The sequence below is a fragment of the Saccharomycopsis crataegensis genome, assembly GCF_037102585.1.
Source record: "Saccharomycopsis crataegensis DNA, jcf7180000000073, whole genome shotgun sequence".
Lineage (NCBI taxonomy): Eukaryota > Fungi > Ascomycota > Saccharomycetes > Ascoideales > Saccharomycopsidaceae > Saccharomycopsis > Saccharomycopsis crataegensis.
The window spans coordinates 1975827-1992449 of NW_027043820.1; the positions used below are offsets into that span (position 1 = coordinate 1975827).

General features: G+C 35.9%; 9 protein-coding genes across 9 annotated transcripts; 3 read left to right on the plus strand and 6 right to left on the minus strand. All coding sequences in view use genetic code 12, as the record gives it.

The window, feature by feature from the left end:
• Window positions 1-101: 101 nt before the first annotated feature.
• DASC09_016090 (glutamyl-tRNA(Gln) amidotransferase subunit) lies at window positions 102-1616 on the plus strand (the record flags this gene model as incomplete). Its single annotated transcript, XM_064995212.1, has 1 exon — window positions 102-1616. One exon carries the CDS (start codon window positions 102-104, stop codon window positions 1614-1616), a length of 1515 nt encoding a protein of 504 aa, XP_064851284.1.
• A 223-nt stretch (window positions 1617-1839) lies between these two features.
• On the plus strand, window positions 1840-6309 carry CFT1 (cleavage/polyadenylation factor CFT1; the record flags this gene model as incomplete). The annotated part of the gene is made up of 1 exon (XM_064995213.1): window positions 1840-6309. The coding sequence occupies one exon, from the start codon at window positions 1840-1842 to the stop codon at window positions 6307-6309; it is 4470 nt and encodes a 1489-aa protein (XP_064851285.1).
• Window positions 6310-6515: 206 nt separating this feature from the next.
• On the minus strand, window positions 6516-6969 carry DASC09_016110 (uncharacterized protein; the record flags this gene model as incomplete). The annotated part of the gene is made up of 2 exons (XM_064995214.1): window positions 6516-6710; window positions 6958-6969. The coding sequence occupies 2 exons, from the start codon at window positions 6967-6969 to the stop codon at window positions 6516-6518; spliced, it is 207 nt and encodes a 68-aa protein (XP_064851286.1).
• A 671-nt stretch (window positions 6970-7640) lies between these two features.
• MAM33 (Mam33p) lies at window positions 7641-8429 on the minus strand (the record flags this gene model as incomplete). The annotated part of the gene is made up of 1 exon (XM_064995215.1): window positions 7641-8429. The coding sequence occupies one exon, from the start codon at window positions 8427-8429 to the stop codon at window positions 7641-7643; it is 789 nt and encodes a 262-aa protein (XP_064851287.1).
• Window positions 8430-8974: 545 nt separating this feature from the next.
• On the minus strand, window positions 8975-10270 carry DASC09_016130 (uncharacterized protein; the record flags this gene model as incomplete). The annotated part of the gene is made up of 1 exon (XM_064995216.1): window positions 8975-10270. The coding sequence occupies one exon, from the start codon at window positions 10268-10270 to the stop codon at window positions 8975-8977; it is 1296 nt and encodes a 431-aa protein (XP_064851288.1).
• Window positions 10271-10625: 355 nt separating this feature from the next.
• Window positions 10626-11711, minus strand: MAK32 (Mak32p; the record flags this gene model as incomplete). Its single annotated transcript, XM_064995217.1, has 1 exon — window positions 10626-11711. One exon carries the CDS (start codon window positions 11709-11711, stop codon window positions 10626-10628), a length of 1086 nt encoding a protein of 361 aa, XP_064851289.1.
• Window positions 11712-11871: 160 nt separating this feature from the next.
• On the minus strand, window positions 11872-12942 carry DASC09_016150 (uncharacterized protein; the record flags this gene model as incomplete). Its single annotated transcript, XM_064995218.1, has 1 exon — window positions 11872-12942. One exon carries the CDS (start codon window positions 12940-12942, stop codon window positions 11872-11874), a length of 1071 nt encoding a protein of 356 aa, XP_064851290.1.
• Window positions 12943-13232: 290 nt separating this feature from the next.
• DASC09_016160 (uncharacterized protein) lies at window positions 13233-15077 on the plus strand (the record flags this gene model as incomplete). The annotated part of the gene is made up of 1 exon (XM_064995219.1): window positions 13233-15077. The coding sequence occupies one exon, from the start codon at window positions 13233-13235 to the stop codon at window positions 15075-15077; it is 1845 nt and encodes a 614-aa protein (XP_064851291.1).
• Window positions 15078-15671: 594 nt separating this feature from the next.
• On the minus strand, window positions 15672-16382 carry DASC09_016170 (cytochrome c; the record flags this gene model as incomplete). Its single annotated transcript, XM_064995220.1, has 2 exons — window positions 15672-15982; window positions 16364-16382. 2 exons carry the CDS (start codon window positions 16380-16382, stop codon window positions 15672-15674), a joined length of 330 nt encoding a protein of 109 aa, XP_064851292.1.
• Between the last annotated feature and the right edge of the window lie 241 nt (window positions 16383-16623).

A 16623-nucleotide genomic window follows, 5' to 3' on the forward strand; every position in this document is an offset into this window, starting at 1 on the left:
CAACCACCATCACTTCAAATCAATTTACAACACAGAAGTGAATGTATAAGAGTCTATGAACACGAAGTCCACAAAGGGTTAATAGGTATTTGGGAAAAGTGATGTTAAAGAATAGTGTAGATTCGTCGTTGGTCAAGATTGGCAGAATACACCATGCACATAAAAAATACAATATTTTCACGTCAACGAGGCCTATCAATAAGTTGAAACAGCAGATTCTTTCTCTCAATAAAGACGAGTCAAAACTCTTAAGTGGCTCTCTTTGCTCCATAAAGGATAACATTGCCACAAAACAGGAGTATACTACTTGCTCGTCAAGTAGTCTTCGTGATTATAAGTCTCCTTTCAGTGCAACAGTGGTGGATCTTTTGGAGAAACATGGATCAATAGTCATAGGCAAAACAAACTTGGATGAATTTGGAATGGGGGCTAATAACTCATACTCTCATATTGGCCAAACACTTAATCCAATGTACGATGATAATAAGGATAGTGAGACTTTTTTGGATGCTGACAAGTATGTTCCTGGAGGATCGTCTGGCGGTTCAGCAGCGGCGGTAAGTGCTGGAGTGTGTGATTTTGCGTTGGGAACTGATACTGGTGGATCTGTTCGTTTACCAGCCGCATACTGTGGCGTTCATGGGTTCAAGCCTTCTTATGGCAGAATATCAAGATGGGGTGTGGTTGCCTATGCCCAATCGCTAGATACTGTCGGGATATTAGGAAGCAACTTGGAGATTATTAAGTCGGTTTATAATGTTTTAAACCAATACGATACTAAAGATCCAACTTGCATTGATAATCAAGTAAGATCAAGGATCACTGCCCTCACAGAAAAACTCACCAGCATTGATGATGCTAAGAAAATTAACATTGGGATCTCTACAGACTATTTGGCTAAAGGAGTGACGCCCGATACTCTCGCGACAATCGAATTACTAGCTTCAAAATTATTTGGCTCAGGATACAATATTGTTCCTGTTAAATTACCAAGTTTATCCAATGCTGTGCCTGCGTATTTCACAATTGCATATTCAGAGGCTACTTCTAATTTATCCAGATACGATGGAGTGAGATACGGATATTCAACAATTGAGGCAGGGAAAGAGACCACTGAAGATTACAAATCTTTTATTTCTAAAACTAGATCAGAAGGATTCGGTGCAGAAGTTCAAAAGAGAATTTTGATTGGTAATTATAACTTGAGTTCAGAGAAGTTCCAGAATAACTATCTTAAGGCCGGAGCCGTAAGAAAGAAGCTTACGGCTGAGTTCAACTCTATTTTCAAGTTACCTAATGCGTTATATACTTTGGATGTACAAGGTTCTGATGTTCATAGTCCTACTAAAGTTGATTTCATCATTGCTCCAATTTCCGCGTCTAGAGCCCCAAAGTTGAGTGACCTAGTTGAAAAAGAAAAGAGTGACCCAATTAGTACTTATGTTAATGATGCATTTGTTATTCCATCCTCTTTGGCTGGGTTGCCTTCGATCTCTCTCCCTTGGTACAGTAATTCCGAAAAATACCCTGTTGGAATACAACTAATTGGCCAATATGGGGATGATCAAAGGGTATTGGAGTTTGCAAAAAGAGTGGAAGAATTAAATTCTTTTTAAATATTGTAATTCATGTTTGTACATATTATAAATTCAGGTATTATTAACCGATAGAGTGATGATTTATTTATATGTAACAGAGTACCGGTGGCTCGGGTCGCAAAAAATAACAAACAAAAAAAAAGTGAAAAACGAAAAATGCAGTAAAATAAAATGATGAGCTTCTTGGAAGACGTGTATTTTGCCACATTGAAGATTATCAAATTCCTTTGGTTGACCTCTAATGGATATTTTCAAGCAGATTGTGGAACCTACAAGGGTTTCCCTTTCTGTTTCTTGTTACTTTACTAGCTCCAATTCACGGAATCTTGTGGTTTCCAAAGGTACGGTGCTTGAGATCTTCTCCATAGCTAAAGACATCCAGAAATTATCTTTGATTGCTTCATACAAACTCCATGGATTGATCACAGAGATAGCACCTGTTAAAACCATTGAGTCGAAAAATTTAGATTATTTAGTCATCGCCACGAAATTCGCGAAAATTTCGATTATCAAATGGAATTTCGAATTGCATAACATCGAAACTGTGTCTTTACATTATTACGAAAACTTTTTTGAAAGTAATTCACCAGTGAGATCTATATCAAATGCCACATTAGTGACGAATCCAGAAAATGATTGTGCTTGTATGACGTTCAATGACTTGTTGGCGTTCTTACCTTTTAAGAAAGATTCAGATTTTGAAGGCAAGAACAAGAGGATGAGAGGTAAAAACAATGAGTCAAGTGATAGTGAATACAGTGATAATGATGATAAGGATGATGATGATGATGATGATGATGATGATGATGATGATGATGAAGAAGATGGAGATGTGTTGATTTATAAACCAACTTTTATTGTTCCAGCAAATAAACTTGATACTTCTATTTCAGATATTATAAGCTGCAAGTTTTTACACAATTATAGAGAACCCACCTTGGCAATTTTGTTTTCTCCGAAGCATACGTGGGCAGGGAATTTGAAAAAACTGAAAGACGTTACCCATTTTGTTGTGTTGTCGTTAGATTTATACAAGAAGACTTCCACTACCATTATTTCTTTGAAAAACTTACCTTACGATTTATATGACATCGTCCCTTTGAAAAAACCCCTTAATGGTTGTTTACTAGTTGGTTGCAACGAAATCATCCATGTTGACTCATCAGGTTCATCACAAGGTCTTATCACCAACAAATACACCAATAATATTACCGATTACAGAAATTTCACTAAAGACCAGAACGACTTGGATTTGAATTTGGAGAACTGTATCATTAGACCAATTCCTAATCTTCCAAAAAAGCTTTTATTGATCAGCGAAGAAGGGAAATTTTACTGGATTGATTTCAAAGTTGATGGGAGATTAATTAGAAGCTTCCTGATTAGTAAATTAGATGAGAGCACCTACATGAACATAATTGTGGAACATCCAAAATCCATGTGTGCGGTTGATGATGACTTATTATTTATCAGCTGCGATGATGGAAATTCATTATTGATCAAATTGGAAGATCTACTGAGGGGGGGAAATGACATTACTGGTGCTAAACAAATAACAAAGAAAACTAGCATCAAGGCAGAAAAGAGTGCCGAAGAAGACAGTGATAAGGGGGATAATAGAAAATCAGAGGATGGGGATGATGATGATGATATTAATTATAGTGATGAAGAAGATGAAGGTGATAATGATCAAAAGGATTCGATGGAAATTGATGAAGACGACGGAAATATCGATGATAATATGGGTGACAACAGCAAAAAGACATCTAACGCGAATACATACAGATTTACAGTGAAAGATGTGTTGATTAATTGTGGACCAATATCGAATCTTACACTTGCGTCATTGTCGACTGAAAAATTCAGCAGTGGGCTTACTAACCCTAATCATAATGAGGTTTCCATAATAGGGTCATCAGGAAACGGGAAATCCGGATCAATCATTACCATAAGCCCTTCTATTAAGCCAGAAGTCAGGTCAACTTTGCATTTTTCCGATGTCAATCGGATTTGGACCTTGAATAGCAAATCAGTGCTTTTGACCTCTAAAGGGGTTAGATTGGAAAGGAATTATAATTACTTAGTCTCCACGAATTACACTGAGCTCAAATCTGATGTGTTTTCAATCACTGATAATTTCAAGAATGTTTCATTAACAACTGGTTTCCAAAACAACGAAGCGATTATCATCATTGGCTTTGTGAATGCTAAACAAAACATCATCCACATCACTAGATACCATGTTCACTTATACGATTTGAATTTCAAGTTGTTGAAAACTTTCAAGATTCAGGATTTACAACCTGAAGCAGAACCGACGCAGGAAATAGATATTAATGGTGACCTTGATCAAGAAAATGAGGAATTTGAAAACCAGGAAGAATTTGTGTCAGGCTATATTTATGAAAATTGTGTGTTACTCACAACTTCAAAAGGTGCGGCCATAATAATCGAGATGATCCCTGAGGCTCTCAACTTAAAAAAGAAGGCGAAAAAGGTTGCTGAGAAGGGTTTGAAATACTTCAATATTATTCCTATTCCTACAATTTTATCCGATGTTCTTATCACCACAGGTACAATCTCAAGCTCTCACTTATTTGGCACCGTTAGTGATGTGAATTCAATTCTCGATAATATTCCAGTAAAGGGCGCTAAAAAAAGAGCAAGCGACGGTACTGGTGGAGCTACAAAAAAGAGATTAGATAATAAAGACTTAGTTGACCAAAATAAAGGAGTATTGTTTATTTTAGTCACCGGTGATAATAGAGTGGCGATATTCCAGAAGGACCATAAGAACAGGGTTTTCCAATTGGAGAGAATTGACAAGTTGTCTGAGCTTTTGACCCTTAATTTTTTCGATCTCAACGATGCTTATCCTGACCCATTCATCAAACAGGTGATGCTTGTTAATTTGGGAGATAAGCATGTTAATAAAGAATATTTGACTGTGTTGACAATTGGTGGTGAAACCTATTTCTATGAGTTGTTTTATGATAAGCTTAACAAGATTTGCAAATTCAAGAGAATAGAGAACACTCTAGTTACAGGTGCCCCAGATAATGCTTTCCCAAGAGGTACAAAGGTAGAAAGAAGGCTCATTTACATTGATGATTTCAGAAATGGATTAAAATGCATATTTGTCACCGGGATTATTCCGTACTTTATTGTGAAGGAGGGTCACTCTTGTCCAAGAATATTCAAGTTTACCAAATTTCCTGCAATATCTTTTGCATCATTCAAGACCGATGATGATGATTCCATATCCAGTAAACCAAATAAATTAACTAGTTTTTTCAACTTCAGTGACAAGGGCTCAAATTTCATTTTTGTGGATAATTTGAAAAATGCCAGAGTTTGCTCTATTCCATTTGATGAAAGCACCGACTACACAAACCAATTGCCTATACAAAAGATCTCAGTCGGAGAATCCGTGAAAGATATTACATATCACCAAACCTCCAATACTTTTATTGTATCAACATTCCACGAAATTGAGTACAATTGTATTGACGAAGATGGTGAAAAAATTGCAGGATGGGAAGATAAACCACATGCGAAATCGTACAAAGGGTCTCTTAAGCTAATATCACCAAAAACTTGGACTGTCATCGATGAAATTGAATTTGAAGATAACCAGGTTGCCGTAACGATCAAATCAATGTTCCTAAACACTTCGTCTGCATCTGACGATGCTAATATGATTTCGTCAGCCCAAGTCGGAAACGTTAATAAGAGAAAAAAGGAAATTGTTTTGGTGGGAACTGGCAAATTTAGAATGGAAGATTTGACTGCGAATGGCTCGTTCCATTTGTTCGAAATTATCGATATCGTTCCGGAGATTGGAAAGCCTGAATTCAAACATAAACTTAAGGAGATTTTCAAAGAGTCAACCAGAGGTGCTGTTACTGCGTTAACTGAAGTGAGTGGAAGATTTTTGGTCTCCCAAGGGCAAAAAGTCTTGGTTAGGGACCTTCAAGAGGACAATACTGTGGTTCCCGTGGCATTTTTGGATACATCAATTTATGTTTCCGAGGCCAAATCATTCGGGAACTTGTTGATTCTTGGTGATATCATGAAAAGTATCTGGCTTGCCGGCTTTGATGCCGAACCTTATAGAATGATTATGATTTCCAAGGATGTGATTCAAGTTGATGTCAATGCCGCAGATTTCATTAGTTATAATGGTGATTTATTCTTTGTTATTGGTGATGACAATGAAAACTTGCACTTGTTACAATACAACCCTGAGGATCCAGCGTCGCTATCTGGTCAAAGATTGGTGAGAAGAAGCACCATCAACATCAATACCACCACCACTTGTATGAAATCGTATCCAAAAAGAGCCAGTAGTACCAATGAATTCCAAGTCGTTGCAGGTAACATTGATGGTTCAGTTTACCTTGTGACTCCTATTTCTGAGGAATCTTACCGAAGAATGTACGTGCTACAACAACAATTGATTGAAAAAGAATTGCATCATCTCGGGCTCAACCCAAAAATGAACCGTATTTCTCCAGTTTATGAAAGCGTTAATGCCAACTTCACCTCCAATTCGACACAACAAGCAAAAACATTGATCGATTTTGAGGTTTTACAAAAATTCACAAGCTTGAATGATGACAGAAAGAGACAATTGGCCTTGAAGGTTGGGAGATACGCGTATACTGATATCTGGAAAGATCTAGTCGATCAGAATTTAGAAATGTTTTAGTGATGTGAAACGTTGTTTGAGAAAGTTAGCTTTTGTGTATAATTAATATAACTTCAATTTATTCAATTCCATTCATTATTCTTGTTTTAGATGTGATAGTAACTTATAAGTTCCCAAAATAACAAAAAAAAAGCTTACGATTATCAAGTTTATAATATCAAATTAGAACATCATTAAATTGAGAGCATGAAACCTAATTAACAAGATTAGTCGAACAAACCGAAACCCATGTCGTCATCGGATTCTTCTTCTTCTTCAGCTGGAGCTTCTTCTTCAGCGGCAGCAGCAGAACCACCGGCGGCAGCAGCTGGGGCGGCAGCAGCTGGAGCAGAGGCAGCACTCAACAACAATTCCTTGAGGTTCTTACCTTCCAAAGCTTGAGCGTAGACATCAGCCCAGATCTAAACAAATCATGTTAGTATGATGATATCACAATAATGGAGGGAAAAAGTCTAGAAATTAGAACATCGTCATGGAAGAGATACAAATATTGAGCCAAAAGTATGAAAATGAAAATAAATAAACACAAGTTGACTGATCATCATGTAGTTCAAAACACCCATATTGCCATTTAGATCAACTTTTCCTTTCAAAGTTTTCTTTCTATGACTTCGGTACAACATTCTAAAAAGCAGTAACTGTTCCTACTTTACTATCCATCCCTCACACACAATCTATATTCTATTCAGCTTCCATTTTTTTTTTGAAGGCACAGCCATGTAATTTCACTTTCCATAATCCATAATTATATTCACATTTCCTGATTCATATTTAATAATAAGATCTCTTCTTCACGATTCTCAATTTTGACATGTTCCAATTCACACTGTTCATTAAAAACTTACTTGGTCAATGGAACCACCAGCGGCCTTGATCAAGCTGACCAATTTGTCAGAAGTGATATCGATTTCAGCATCAGCTAAGATGAGAGCGGCGTAAGAGACTAAAGAATCAGACATTATGATATTATTACTGTGATTTCGTTATACTGCTGAATTCTTTACTACAGCTACAAATTTGGACATTTAATTTTTCAACAGTTCAGTGTTACGAAAAAATTGGTGGTGAACGCGAAAAATAGGGCGTATTGTGCCCTATATCAATACACGTGATAAAAGGACGCCTTCCTACTTCTCAATATTTTTGACGTATGCACAATTTTTATATGGAGAAGTAGAGGGTTTACTTATAATAAGATGTGGAGAAATCACAAAAATATGAAAATACACCAAAAATGAATCATTAATTAATAGACTACTTATAAACAAGAAATAGGGGCGTAAAGAAAGGAGGGGCAGATATATACAACTGACTGAAGCCAGGTAAATAATTCAAGAAAAGAACTTTTGGAGAGAGTTCAACCAGGTGAAGTATTCCTTGTTTTCCTTGTATTCAGAATAGGAAATGACAAAGTCTCCCAACGATTCGTCAACGCCCAAGTCCTTAATATAGGATTCAATAGATTCTTGTAATGATTCATCCAAGTTGCTGAATGGTGGGCCATGGTAAGTAATTTGTCTAACAGTTTCACTTTCTGCAGATTCAGACAAAGCCAATTTGGAATCAGCATATGGAGTAACACTTTCGACGTACATGGAGCAATCATCCAACTTGAACAAGACTTCTATAGAGATAGCGGAGTTGTCGGCCTTCTTTTCAACGACAATGTTAACGTTGGCAAATTCTTCATTAAGATCCTTTTCGAAATCAAATTCTTCATTGTTTTCACCTTCTTGTTCCATGATGTTTGGTTCTGGGATGTTTGTAACTTGAGAAACGTCGAAGTAGATGTGGATAATTTCGCTGTCAGTCTCCTTAACAATTTCGGCCAAACTACTGTGTTTGTTGGAGGATTCGACAACCTTGAAGCCAGTAGAGTCTAAGAAAGCATTGATGACTTCTGGTTTTTCTTTGTGTTCATCAATCTCTGTTTCGAGTTGGATTTCAGACTTCAAAACATTGACAATGTTCTCTTTGCTACCTTTAGCAACTTGCGAGTAACTGAAATAACGTTGGTTGATGGCAACTGGTGCTTTGAAAGCAACCTTAGCAGCCTGAGAAAGGAGAGAATATCTAGAAATTTGCTTGGTAGCAAGTCTTAATGATGAACGGAAAGCCATGGTTCTATTGTATTGTATTATGATTTAGTTAATGCTCACACAACCAACATAGAGAAGTGATGAGGTTTATTTTTTTTTTTTTTTTTACCATAAAATTTTCAGAGCCTTGCAGAGCCTTGCAGAGCCTCGTGACCAAAATTAATTGTAAGTTACGCTTTATCTTCAAGTTGACTAAACCCATATAATACGTTGATCAACAATTAGAATGACGATATATGAATAAGATAATTGAAGAAAAGGAGATGAATAAAAAGAAAATATATATAAAAAAAAAAAAAAAAAAGTCGTGCACAGCACCCATAATTGTTAAACATCCTTATCTAGTCTCAATACTAAAATTAATTCATCTCATTCAGGAGCAGGAAATCACACTTCAATATTTCAAAAGCACCAGCCTCTACCAAATTCAACTTCTGAGTATGACCTATATTAGATATCTGAAAAATGGAAGTGTTGGTTAAATTGCCTTGAAGAAGAAATTGCACCCATATCCAAACTGTAATCCATAAAATACGAGCTTTTGTAATACTACTTTTTTGCGTCATCTAAACCAACTTTACCAACTTCGGAAATGGTTGAGATTTACTCACAACAACCACAGATTTGCTGTGAGAAATATAACCCTTGATCCATCCAGAGAAAATCATATTGGCCACAAAGCACTCAGCAGCATCAAGATCAAAATTGACCTTGCCACTATTACGTCGAGTTTCCATTTTTTGTGAGTCAGGAGTGTAATTGTTGGCGAAGTCCAAAGCTTTGGCAAAAGCACTCAATGGCAATTGGTAATATATTGGGAATATTTTTGGCAAAGTTTTGATATTCAAATAAGTCTTTTTGAACAATCGACAAATCACCAAGGTCTTAATTTGTTGAAAAACTAAGTACAAGTTCTTTCTTAGCAAGAAAATTTCAATTTTTTTCACATGAACATTGAAATTCTTCAAATTACCTTCTTTGGCATACTTGAAGATATCACCATACATTGCTTTGACTTTTGGGAAATTATCAAGCATGTATTGGCTCGGTAAGCGCCTTGTAATTAAGAAGGTTATCGGAACCAACATTAAAAGAATACTCTGTTGCTGATTCTTGTATTTTATTGAAATTGCTGCCCCTCCAATTAATTGCAAAGCTTGATTAAGGTTGTCATAGGCTTTCTCGAATGCACCATCGTTTGCGCATAAACAACTATTATAATACAAGTAGGAAATAGCGTTGCCTTTTGGGATCTCTTTCAAAGAAGGTAATTCATTCATTTTCTGTTGACAAGCTTTCTGAACAGACCCTGCTAAATCATAATTACTTAAACTGAAGTAGATCAGATACATCTGGGCAATGAAAAAGTAAACAGCCTTCTTTTTGTTGCGAGCTTTATTCTCCTCTTTGTCGTTGAGGCATATTGTGAAAGATCTATTGATAGTTCTTGCAGCAACTTGAATATATTTTTCTGTTGGTTCGGGTATCGATAGATTGTTCTTAACTTCGTTGTCAGCATCAATGGCCAATAACTTCAAATCTCTCACCACTGTTTTCAATGCAGTCAAAACCCAATCATCTTCCTTTTCAGCAATGCGGTTCATGGCCTTCAACAATGTGTTGCTGCATTCAAAAGCTTCGATTATTTTGTTGTTCTGAATATTCTTCACCACATTTAAGTAACCAATGATAACTGGTCTCCAATGCGCTTCAAACTGTGCCAACCCAAGGTCAGTATTTTCTACGGGCTTGTTCACAAATGCCCCATTTGCCACCCATAATTGAAAACCTAAAGAAATGCTATCCTTGTGAGAAATACTATCATAAAATCTTTGAAGATAACCTGGAACTGGATTTCTCATTTGGAAGGTGGTGTGGATAACGACTATCGTAGAAAGGTGATAGGGAAACCAGAAGCACACAAAATCTCTCCTTCTTTGCGACAACAACAAAAAAAAAAAAAATGCACGTGCACCTTGATATAAGAAGAAGATGTTGTAACATATTAATATATGTCAGTATTTTTGTCAACTTTATTTTCCAGAGAGATAGAGAAAAAGAAAGAGAAAGAAAGAGTAATTGTATAAGTTTACTTCGCAGAGTGTTCTCAAATATATAGACTAAGTGGAAGAAAACAGCAGAGAAACAAAATCAAAATATAATAAAAAAAAACAAGCCCAAAAGTAGAATGGCGACAGTCTAGTAGCCCGAGCATCACTATTTTTCTAAATCCTCTAAAACTTTGTCTGTAGTAGTTTCTAGTTTGGACCATTGTAAATACATATCTATTCTATCTCTTAAATCACTGCCATTCCAGTCTGATTTACCTGACAACTTGGCAACCCCCAACTGTTCAAGACAGAGGCCGGAAGCAACACTGGCCATCACGCCAGCAGTTTCCCAATCATGTCCAAGGAGTAGCGCTGTAGCGAATGCTCCACAAGCAGTATTCCCAGCACCAGTACAATCAAGTACCTTAGGCAGTGGATTAAGTATTTGATAGGCAGGAAACCATTTCTTGTAGCCCTTCTTGCTACAAACATAAATTCCAAGTTCACCACATCTCAACACAAGAACAGATCCAAGACCTTGATTTCCCTCCTTGGTTAGGTAAGGAATGTATCTATCTGCCAATGACTCCAACTCAGGCTTTGTGAACGGTTCAGGCTCCCCAAAGAACCGAGCAGCCTCCTCAGAGTTAGGGGATAAAATATCAACCTTCGATAATATTTTTTGGCACCTTGATAGATTCTCTGGGATGCACAGGTAAGGAACAGGTTCCCAACAAATAACCGCAGAGTTTGGATTATCGTAAGCAATGCCTTGAACTTTCTCCAACTGTTGGATCATGTCAGCACATCTATCTGCCGAGCAGATGAAATGAAACGACCTTGATTGCAAGAGAAAATCGTACCCGATAATATCTGGAATATCAATTCGTTTCTTGGGAGTCAAATATTTGAATTCACGGAAATCATGTTCACCATAACTGTTCCAACCTCTGGTAGTTAATCTTTCTGGATTGTCTCTAATGATTGTACTCGTTTGCCAGCTCAAAATGATGTCTTTAATTTCAGCAGGAAAATCAGAGCCCGCGTCTAATATAAATCCAGCTTTTCTTGTATTGTTGAATGATAATGCCACTCTAGCTCCAAAGAGACCAAAAAAACCACCGCCGCCGATGATATTAAAAACAGAAGGCTTATCTAAATAATGGATCTCATCAATAATGAACATCCCAAGGGAAGTAAATATTGGCAGCTCAACATCCTTGTCCATTTTACCCACCAGACTCGCGATCATCCTTCGCTAGGTTATCATCTGATGCGGCTTCATTTTTATCATAGACGTATCGCTAGCCATCGCATCGTAACCAGCATCAGTGCACATGTATACTACTGCTGCTACAAAATATAATGTAAAAATATATAAATGTAAATATATGATATATGAGCAAGACTAACTACTCCTGCTCTTCAAAGTTTCTAAGTTTATCATACATTGGGTTGTGTTCGTAGAGTAAAAATTGGCAAATTGCATTTGTGGCATGCGCGCTTTGAGTGTGGAGTAACCAATGGTCCGAAGTAAATGTTTTCAAAGTGCTTTTTGGGAAATACTTGGAGATGTTGGAGTTCATTTTTAATGTTTCATTCAAGGCTTTAGGATAGTAAGTGGAGTTTCTGCCCATCAAGAAAAGTGTTGGCTTATCAAACTTAGATTCCTTAATCTCGGACATAGGCCATTTTTCATAATCTTCTAAAAAGGAGCTCTCAATAATATGATTCACCGGCACTCTTGATTCCAAATACTGGTATTTATTCAATTCTTTTGAGTTGACTCTTTGATTGGTGATGTTACTTAAAAGATAGCCCAAAGTCCTATTATCCTTGATCCCATATTTGGTGGACAAAATTTCATAACATTTTTCCAAATATTCTCTGTCAAACTTCGTAATTTTGGAATCATTCAAGAGAAATGCTAATCCCTTCACCCAAGATTCTAATTCTGCTGATGCAGTAGCCGTCAAATCTTGTGGCAAACTTTCGATAACCACCAATTTTTCAATATTCATGTCTTTGGATCTCAACAAGCTTGCCAACATAGCGATCTTTCCCCCCAAACCTTCACCAATCAACATGACCTTTTCGAACCCCAACTCTTTGTAAAATTCCACTAAGTCATCCAACAATGTGTTGATGTCAAAAGGTTTTGCGAATTCAATTTGCTTCATTCTACTGAAATGATTTCTCAAGTTGGCAGTATACACATTGGTCTCCAAAGTCTTCAGAATGTCATTTACTTCAACTTTATTTGCCAGTTTGTTGGATAAAAAATCATGGATGAAAATCACTGGCTCATCTGGATTATTCAAAGACTTTGGTAGGAAAGAATGGCTTGGTTTATAGACATCGAAATCAAAGGAATGTCCCTTCAGAGAAAATAGTTGCTCCTCAGGAAACCTGCTGATGGTCGATACCAACCTTTTAGTCACACCCACTCTGCTAATATTTTTGAATGAGGAATATCTGAGCATTGTTCTGTTTAATAATAGTATTAGCTTTGTACCAATGGAAATAGTGATTGAAAATATGATTTTGAATAAATGTGGCGCAAGAGAAAAAAAATAAACGAAAAGAATTGCAAAAAACTGAGAGATGAGATTATGGTGCTGCTCCGAAACACCCAAGATAGTGGTACACTCTGGAAATCAAAAACAAAGCACAAAAGAAAACATCTTAGTCCCTGCTAACTCGAACTTCTTTATTATTTGCTAACAAGAATCGCATGCTAATCAGTTTATCGGAATCGGAAACTTGAATAAAAATGTCGGACAATGAAGATTTTATGATGTCGGAAGAGGAGGAAGACCCATTTGAATATGAGGATTCAGATGATGAAATGGTTGCCTCTGATGGCGGTAGCTTCCAAGAGGATTCGGATGAAGAAGGAGAAGAAAGTTTAGAAAATCAATATTATTCTGCTAAGTCTATTAAGGAAGATGACTTGGATGCCGCATTGGAGTTGTTTGCTAAGATAAAGGATCAAGTTGAAGGCGGCGAGGGTGATAAACAAAAAGTGTGGAAATTCAAGTCCCTTAAGCAACTTATGAAAATTCATTACCAATTGAACCATATGGATGATTTGATGAAATTATACAAGGAGCTCTTAAACATGAATGATTATATTGAAGATAAAAATTACTTTTTGAGTTCATTGGTAAAAATTATTGATCGATATGGCAAATCAAATAATCCAGAATTTCTTGAGAAATTTATCGAGTTGCCATTGGCACATCCCTCTTATTTGAATGATAAATTATTTATAAAGTTGAATATTGCTAAATTGAATTTTTTGGAAGGCAAGAATGATGGAGAAAACAACCTCTCTGCAATTGACCAGTTGATCGATTTGGTAATTGAGAAATGTGAAGAGACCACTAATGAGTATACCAAAAAGCAACACTTGTTGGAAACATATTCGATTCAGTTGAAGATATTATTGTCCATGTCAGATATAGGGAGTATTAATTCAATAAAGAAGTTGAGGAACACGTTCAAAAAATGTAATGAGCTTGAACATAATATTATTGCTCATCCCAAGATATTGGGGGTTATAAATGAAGCCCAAGGGAAGCTTTTAATGATAGAAAGAGACTTCCATAAATCAGTTGAAATATTGATGGAAAGTTTCAAGAATTATGATGAAAGTGGGTCCAATGTTGATAAATCGAGGATCTTAAAAAATTTAATAGTTTTGAACCTTTTGAATTTGAAATCGGAAGTCAGTATTTTGCAATCCAATGAAATCAAGCCATATTTAAGAAACTCTGATGATGAGGATATTGATAATTTAATGAAACTATTGAAATATTATGAGGATAATGATATTTCAAGCTTCCATCAATTAATCGCAGATTCAGAGTCTACAAAAGAGCAATTTATCACCAAGGATGATTACAATTTCTTGAAAATTTTCAAAGGGGATATTATCAATTCAATAAACTACAAGTCCCTTAATAACTTTTTCAAGTCATTTAGCGCTTTGCCAATTGATTTCTTGTGCAAAGTTTTGAATATTGACAATAAATTGCAACTAGAGGAATTGGTATTTGATATGATTAGTGAGGACATTTTACTTTATGATATCAAATTCGATTATGTTAGTTCAACTATCCTTGTTTCCAATGATAGTAATAACCCTTTGATACCCCCACAATTGAAATATATTGACATTATTGCCAACTTAAAGAACTATAACCAAAAGGATATTGCGTCTAAATTGTTGATTGCCGAAAATATTGATAAATTATCAATTGAATCTATCAGGGAGTGGTTAATAAGAATACAAAGCTCCATTCCGGCAGTTTCAAAAGAGAAATTAACCCAAAATGAAAAAGTACAGTTAGAAAAATCGTTTGCCATAAAGAAAGTCACTTCGGAAAGAGGTCATTTAGATTTCAATGATTCTTTGAATATTGTCACTCAAGATGATAAGTTGTCATCGTTATTGGTGCGTAACCTCAAACTATGCTCTAGTGATCAACAAAGAAAAGTAAACTCATCCAGCAAGGTTGATAGGTTCCAATCTCTCATTGCTTTAAGTGAAAGATTAGATAACTATCAAAATACAATTTTCAATGATGCAGACTTGACGTATGTTCCAAACTAAGTATGTGTCTTCTACAACATTTCATTCCTTTTTTTTGCTTTGTTTTTGTTATTATTATTATTGGGATTATTATACTGTTATGGTCGTTATTGCTTTTATAACACCATAAGATATTTGTTTTGCTTGGCTTTTCGGTTATATATATTCTTCAACTTTCACTTGGCAAGATTTGTTTAATCAGAACTAGAAAAAAATTTGATTTGTACTAATGACTGATTTGATACATTAAAGTTTAAACAAAATGAACACAGATCTCTCTATGGGTTTTCATGGACTATGAACGACGGATAATTGAAAAATCAAAAATTACTTATAAATTTTCCTTTGATATTGCGGACGTCATTTTGCCTGCCACCTGCGGGTGTCACTTACATTGTAGATAATTTATAAGGTTTACACAAAACCAAGTATATGAGGCTGGGTACGCCTTTTAGCACCGAAAGCTGGGCTTATTTTAATTTTATGAAGTTACGAAAGATATTAGTTCTTTTTTAATTTGAATAAATATTAACAAGCAGTTTAGAGAGTACAAAAAACTATGGCAGATTTTGGAATAATGAACATATGGAATTATATGACTAAGCTTCAATCTGCTTAGTTGGTAGCTTCCATCAAGTAAGTGACCAAGTCATTTCTGTCCTTGTCCTTCTTAAGACCACCGAAGGCCATCTTGGTACCTGGAATGTACTTCTTTGGGTTAACCAAGTAGTCGCTCATGGTTTGTGGAGTCCATTGAACAGCCTTCTTGATGTTGGCATCAGTGTAAGAGTAACCTGGGGCTTGACCGGAAATTCTGGTGAAGATACCGTGGAGGTTTGGACCAACCTTGTGTGGACCACCCTTTTCAACGGTGTGGCATTGCAAACATCTAGTCTTGAACAAGTTAGCACCCTTCTTAACGTTACCTGGATATTTTGTTAGTTAGAAAAAATCTTGGAATATTTTTATAAAAAAAAATATGAAATCTAGTAGGAGAGCGAAAACTAATGTCTTAGAATACCTCCAAATACAAATAAATCTGATCGTTAGATATTTTGTTTACTTGGCGTCATGATCAACCGCTGATGAAATTTTAAAATCATAACCTAAGAAAAAGCTAACCCATAGTTCAGTTCCTTTCCTATATAGATATTCTCTGATAATATTCAAGTCCACCTGTTTGAAAAACAATGCCATGACTGCCAATAGTCTATTCAATCACGATTTATACAAATCTTTACAAATCCATCTAACAACACCAAGTAAACATCGCCAACAGAAAAAAATGTGGAACTGGTAATACTGACCTTTCTTGAATTCACCCATTATTTATAGTTTATTTGAGAATGTTGTTTTTGTTAATAAAATATGTCAACTTAGTATATGAAAAGGAAGGAGAATAGAGATATATTTTCTGTGTGCAAAAAAATTTCAATTTTTATTCTTTTTTTTTCGAGTTGATTTTGTTTGACAAATTCTGCGGATGCTATTGGCTGAGCGGAGTAGAATAAACACGTCCGCAGGAACCCGTGCCTGTCCGGTTGGAGCCGATATATGATGTGACCAA